At 52.0% G+C, this 6928-nt stretch overlaps 1 protein-coding gene across 1 annotated transcript; it reads right to left on the bottom strand.

Moving 5' to 3' along the window:
* Positions 1-3579: 3579 nt before the first annotated feature.
* Positions 3580-6608, bottom strand: VOLCADRAFT_101062 (uncharacterized protein; the record flags this gene model as incomplete). Its single annotated transcript, XM_002959524.1, has 6 exons — positions 3580-3707; positions 3973-4585; positions 4894-5043; positions 5122-5160; positions 5361-5417; positions 6561-6608. 6 exons carry the CDS (start codon positions 6606-6608, stop codon positions 3580-3582), a joined length of 1035 nt encoding a protein of 344 aa, XP_002959570.1.
* Positions 6609-6928: the final 320 nt, after the last annotated feature.

The raw sequence follows: 6928 nt of genomic DNA, 5'->3' as shown, positions 1-6928 counted from the left end.
CACCCTGCCTTCCAGTTGTCTCTCAAGGTCCTACGGCCGTCGGTTTCACGAGTGCTATGGTGTGCTAGAGTTTGGTTGTGGGTTACAACAGGTTCAGAGTTGCAGCCATACTGCGTCCCTGCAGGCCGGCCTTGAAAGTGGCCAGGAACTACCGCCATGTTCTTGTAAGCTGTATATTGGTGTTGACTTGTACAAGTATATTGGCTCGCCTTGCACTTCGGATGGCACCTCCTTTGCGTCGCTCGTGCTTTGTCGGTACGAGTTCTGTTGGTATGATTTTTGCGGTGAGTCTTGTTTTGGTGTGTTATGATCTGAGCATTTGATATACTACAGAATTTTGTACCGTGTTTGGTTATTAGTCGACAGGATGGTGGGGGCGACTTTGTGTTCTTTGCAGTCAGGGGTCTTAGGTCCTGTGGCCCTATCTCCCGAGAATGTATCGGGTCTATATGGTAGTGCTGATATGGAGCTGGAAATTGATTCCGTTTACGGTCTGCCGCGTTGAGGGGCTGCCATGGTGGGTCACCGGTGTGACAGTCTAAGGGCACTGCCGTCTTTTCTATAAAGTATTTTAGTACCCAGGCATCCTTGATACGCGTGTTATAATGGGCTGGGGGAGCGTTCCAGGGGCGGTTGGCTTTGCAAAGATCAGAATGCGGAGCCCTGGGTGTAGGCGAGGGCTCAGGGCCCCTTGCTGTAAGTATGCCCGAGTCGCCTGGGGGCAAGTAGTGCTTTCTAGTCGTTGTATAGCTGCCAGCTCGTGGATTGCCGACCATTTTGGACAGAAAGATTCCGCTGATGTGCGAGCTCGAGCTACCGAGCCATTGCCATTGTTTCAGAGGATTCATATTAGAGCATATCCTACGCGCTTGATTGTTCTGGCATATCAGTATGCCGGTGTCTTGTTCGCCCAGCATATTGGTTCGGGTGGATCTGTCACGGAGTTCTTGTGGTGCGGTTGTTTTCACAAGGCTAACCGATCTTGGTTGCGCTATGTTACCCATAGACTTCGGCCTGGGGTCAAGCAATGGTGCGTAGAGCAGGCCGGTCCGAACCGAGCCCTTAAGCTCATCCATTGCCCCCTCCTCAGTCATGGAGCGGCCATCGGCGCCCAAAAGAAACACGGTTAGAAGAAGCAATACGAACGATTGCATTGTTGCCTGCAAACCGTGCTTACCGCGAAGTGCACAACTTACTTTCACTCCCCCAGAGCGGCTTGACTAGGCGCGTAGTTGTAATTATCTTTACTGGTCTATCCAGCAAAAGCATATGGATGTTTCGTTCCAAGCAAAACAAAACCAAAAACCCTGCCCACCAATTATCTATCCCCCACGCACCGGCTCCGGCCTTGTCGGCATCATGATCGGCGGCAACTCCGCAAACGGCGCCGTAAAGTTTACCCACATGCGGGGCGTTCCAGAAGCTTCCGAAGCCACGGAACGAACCTCCTCCCAAGCCTGGTCCTCCGGAGACTTTACAACAACCGGCGGCGGAATGCGTGGGCTAGGAGCAGCGGCGGCGGCAGCGCCGCTGTTCCGTCGAGCCGTAAATTGGTGCAAAACCGGCGATCGCCGATTACCTTGGTTGAATCTGATGCAGCCACTAGCTTCTTGTATAACATATGTAATGTAATGTTACAGAGTGGGAGGCTTCTGGGCCGCTTTCACTCTGGGAACCAGCTTCCCTTCGATTCCCGGGAATCCCTTCATCTAGTGGTCGTTTCGTGCTCATTCGTGCTCATTTCAGAATGAAGGGCTAAGGGGCCTTCAGAGCATATCGACGGAGTTCGGCTGAAATGGCCACTTAGCATGCAAAAGCCTTGTAATATCGCCATGCCAGGGATTGTTTTAATTACTTATGACTGTACAAATCCTCCAAACATAAGGTTTCGTTCAGTCTGCGCTTGTCCCAGAATGAAGGGCTGTAGGGCCCTTCAGAACATACAAATGCACACAGCATCTGTTCGCAAGTCCTGCTTTCTGTTGAAGATGTAATAATAGCTAATAAAGAGACGGCTTCATTTTGGACTGAAGGGGCCTTCATATCACATGATGGACATGGGCTCGTTTTATGGAGACTACTTCATTTTGGACTGATGGGGCATTCAAACCGTAGGGGGCGTTCATTCTGAGCTCCCTTTATTCTGTAATGAGGGAGTCCTCATTCTAAATTGACCCGGTGCCCTCGATTTGGTGTGGAATGAAGGGTCCTTCATGAAGGTATGAAGGGTCTTCATTAAGGTATGAAATGAGTATGAATCGCATATAGAATGAAGGCTCCAGGTTCCCAGAGTGGTAGTTCCGTTCAGCAGGGGAAAATTTCTTACTGGTAAAGGCGACCGGTCGGTCATTTTGCAGGAGTACTGCGCAAGTTCCGTTCAGCGAAGCATCTGAGATCACTTCGAAAGGCTTTGTAGAATCCGGGTAATTCAACAAAACGTCGTTCGATAGTCGAGCTTTGAGTGTTTCAAAGGCTCGTATGGCTTGTTCAGGCCATTCATCTGGTAATCTTTTCGCACTGAAGAGATCGGTCAGGGGTGCAGCAAGGGAGCTAAAACCTGCGATGAATCGCCGGAAATAGTTCGCAAGGCCAACAAAAGATCGAAGTTCAGAGATGTCCTTTGGCAATGGCCAATTTCGAATAATCTCAACCTTCTTGGGATCCATACGGATACCATCTGCGTTCACGACATGTCCAAGATATTGGACTTCGGTCTTCCAAGAATCGCACTTGGAAAGCTTGACATGTAACTGATTTTCCTCGAGGACCTTTAACACCACCCTTAAATGGCGTGCGTGTTCTTCGGGGGTCTTGGAGAATATCAGAATGTCATCCACGTCTGTATATTTTTCGGTCGTCTATATCCTGCAGACCCGTCTATTAGACGAGTCATCTACAATAGTTCGTCTAAAGTCGAGTCGTCTATGCATGTCGTCTATAGTCGATTCATCTATTGTAGACGAAGGATAGACGATGGGTAGACGGTGAGAGGAGTTCAATATGCTGTAGAGTGTCTGCTTGGGTTAAACCATGCCGCTGAGCGGATGTCTGTTCTGCATCAATGTTGGCAAGGTTCTGGCAGGCTAACACTGCCTGGCATGTAACGATTATCGCCATACTTACAAAACCCCAGCACATGCTGTGGGGACCAGGCAGTGCCCAGCCTCTCCCACTTCCTTACCACAAAACTGTTGCAGTTTGAGATAATTGGGCAGACTTCAGTGAAGCCCATCCCTCATCAACAAGCCCACAACAAAGGCTCGTCATGGTCCTTTATAACTGCAATGTCTGGCAACTTCCCAGCACAGGCCATCTGGTTTTGAAAACTCTCACCAGCACAGGCTGTGATGAACAGCCATTCCAACTCCACCACCCTTGCCATGTATGCATGGTGTAACACCACCCATAACCCGCAAGTCAATGTGCCCAGCTCAACATCAGCACCAGATCATCTTGGGTGGGTACTTCGACAGCAGTCCTTTCAGCACACTTCCTTGCCAAATAATAACACCAAGGGTCACACAGTCCTCCCCACCCCCCACACCCCCACCCGTGTGTACAAGAACTCCCCTGGCTCGGCTAATCAAACATCGCAGTGAACTCGGGGCCCATCTCGGACTCCAGTGGGTGGGTTTCATTTTCCACCGTCCCCGACTGCACGTAGAAGTGCAGTCGCGGTGACTTGCGACCCGGGATGGCAGCATCCCCTGCATGCACGGTGTTGCCGTGAAGCAGGATGATGTGGCCCGGCTGCATGATCAGCCGCAGCAGCTTCGGGGCACTCACGGAGGCAGCGCAATCATTTTTGCACGTTTCTCTTGCGCTGAACCAGGCCTGCATAGGTGCGAACAGCATTGTGGCTCAATGGCGACACCAACAGAGAGCACGGCTCAAGTGGCACAATGGCGACAAGGCCATTTGCCCCGACAGGCATATCGATGTGGAGCAACTGCTCCTGGAGGGGCTCCTCACCGGGCAGGTTGACAAGCACCACGCCCTTCTGCACCCGCTGTGTGCCTGTCGCTACCTTTCCGAGCTCCGTGACGATGTACCGTTTCAATGGCTTCAGCAGCCGGTACAGCTCAGAGGCACGCTCGTACACCGGGCGGGAGAGACCTTCCTCCTTGTCCTGCCCCTCCTCACCCAGCTCCTCCCCTTGCCCCTCCTCCTCCCCCTGGATCCTCTCCTCGGCCTCCCCTTCCTCCTCCGTTCCTTCCTCCTCTCCCTCCCCCTCCTCCAACCCTTCCTCATCTCCTTCCTCCTCCTTTTCAGCCTCTCCGTCCTCCTCCTCCTCCCCCCCCTCGTCCATCACCCTTTCCCCTCCCCCCTTTCCCTCGCCCTTGAATGCTTTGGGCTTCTTGGGCTGTTGCAGCTCTGCCTGGTACCGCTGTCCACCCTTGCCTGGTGTCACTACTACCCGGTGCTCATCCTTTTCGTCCCGGACGAAATTTCCACACTCATCCTTTACCAGCTCGTTGAAGATGGGATACCCCACCAGCTCACAGAACTCTGTGGCGTTGCTGGCCGCTTCTGTGGTGATGCGCTCCTTCAGGCCCTTTGGGGCCAAGGTCGCCAGCCCACACATCTGCAGCTGAGACCGTGCAGCCACAGGTGTGTCGCAGAGGTAGCTCTTCGAAGGTACCTCCTTGTACTACAGGGGAGCCAATGAGGGGTTGGATGCAATGCCTTAGTTACTGCCACAGAAAGGCCTGCAGTCAAAGGAAACGTTGAGAGGCAGCCGCTGGGCCCCTTGAGATGTAGGTAGTGATTCAGGGACAAGGCTAACAGGCGGCTCCAGTCAGCATGCATATGTAGGTTGTGTTTAAACTGGTTGTAGTGAGCTGTTGGAAACAACTCGTAACTGGCTGGGCGAGGGTGAACAGGCTGACGCACCTTTCCGTTGGTCTCCAGATCTGGCTCCGAATCTGACGATGATGACTCCTCAAGGTTTTCCTGGCCCTCAGGGTTTGCTGACCTGCTGCTCCCCCCCTTCCGCTTCCGGCTGTCGTGGTAACGCAAACCCATACCCTGCATCCGCTCGATCTGTTGTGTCGGGCAATCAAGGCAAGCACTATAAGAGGCTGTAAGAGGCTTCGCTTTGCTTTGGCTGGTTGGACCCACCTGTGAAAGAACCCTCCGAGAACGACGTTGCTGAGGATCCTGTTGCATGGCAATGGCACGGGGGAGTGCATTCAAATTGAGGGTAGTCTTGACTGCTGGGCACAACTGCAGCCATAAGCCATACAGCTCTGCTAAGGTGTGCAGCTGTTAGACCATGAAACCTCCCTTGAGCCCTGCATTTAGGGCCCACCATGCCCACTACCCCGTGACCACTACCACTGCCTGCCTGCATGACCCACCTGCTCGGTGCCAGCCCCGGCCTGGTCGTCTCCGGCACCGTCTGTCAGGCTGTGGCCCTAAAGAAGAGGCAGACAGAAAGTCACAATGTGAGCATGTGGAGGCAGGCGGGTGAGGAGGCTTCAGGGCCGCTCCAAAATAGTGGAGGGGTCACATGCAAGTTGCTTTACACTGCCTGCATGACCTTGGCAAGTAGACCGTAACAAATCGGTTCAAGTACGCTGCAAAGATGCGATTCATCAAGGTTGCGGGGGCGTTCGATATGCCAAAAGGCAATACAAGCCACTCGAAGTGTCCGAGATGGGTTGTGAAAGCCGTCTTAGGAACATCTTCGGGAGTAATCCGCAACTGGTGGTAGCCAGAAGCTAAATGAAAATCGATGCACCAGCTAGATGATCGAGTGTATCCGGGGCAACGGGTATCGATTCTTGATAGTAATCTTGTTCAAAGCCCGGTAATCAATACACATGCGTAACTCTCCGGTTTTCTTAGTCACGAAGAGGATCGGAGCGCCGAAAGGCGAAGTCGAAGGGCGAATAAATCCTTTCGCAAGCAAATCTTTGACTTGCTTTTCTACTTCCTCTCGTTCTAACGGCGAAAGTCGCCACTGGGGTCGGAAAGTCGGTTGCGCATTCGGTTCCAACGGGATAGTGTGGTTAACACCTCTATTCGGTGGTAATTCTGTGATCGGTGCGAAAACTTTCGGAAATTCGTTGATAATCTCCACAAGGGATTCATTCTCAGCAATGTGTGGTGGCAGATCCACAGCATTAAGCGTTGGTGTGTCAGAGAGCAGGGATGCGGTTTGCTTCACGACAACAAGCAACGATCGACAGCCAGCTTCGTTCAAATCTCGAAAAACTCTTTTCAGCGAGACGATCTTAATTGTCTCAGGTCTTTTCTCGAGAAGTGTGACTGAATGATACTGACTGATGATACATCGAAGACCGTTACGGAAGATGGCGCATTCTCTGATCTAACGTAACCGAGAGTCCCGTGGGTCATCTCAATCTCAAGGGACCTTCCGCGGGTCTTAATTCTGCACGGTATCTTCTTAGAAAATTCTGACCCAAAACAACATCAGCGGACGTGGTTAACGTCGGCAGTACGAGAAAACGGACTTCGGCTCGAAATCTTCCGATGTGAAGGCGAGTTTTACATTCACCAACGATGGACGCGTACGATGCATCAGCAAGTCGTACCGGCGCGCATGGCGAAGGTTCTAAGGCTAATCCAAGACGGTCTGCCATAGCCTTAGCGATGAAATAATGCGTTGCGCCTGTATCGGGGAGTATGCGTACTGAAGTCTCACTGAGTTTTCCTGAGAACAGGTCTAAATACACATCTTTATTCGTCAAGCAGCAACTTGGATTCAATCGCTGTTATGAAGAAGGGGAATCATACCATAGTTGCAAAGGTTCTGTCAGTGGAGAAGGTTCTGGACATCCTGGGTAGGAAGCGGTGTACAGTCGAGTGCCTTTCAGAAAAGTCTGGATCAACGTCATGCCTTCTAGGAAAGTGTGAAACTTCCCTGGCGTCTCAGGCACTAAAGTACAAGCTGCCATACTAG

This window comes from Volvox carteri (assembly GCF_000143455.1).
Source record: "Volvox carteri f. nagariensis unplaced genomic scaffold VOLCAscaffold_326, whole genome shotgun sequence".
NCBI lineage: Eukaryota > Viridiplantae > Chlorophyta > Chlorophyceae > Chlamydomonadales > Volvocaceae > Volvox > Volvox carteri.
The sequence above is the reverse complement of the archived record's forward strand: the minus strand, read 5'-3'. Positions and strand labels throughout refer to the sequence as shown.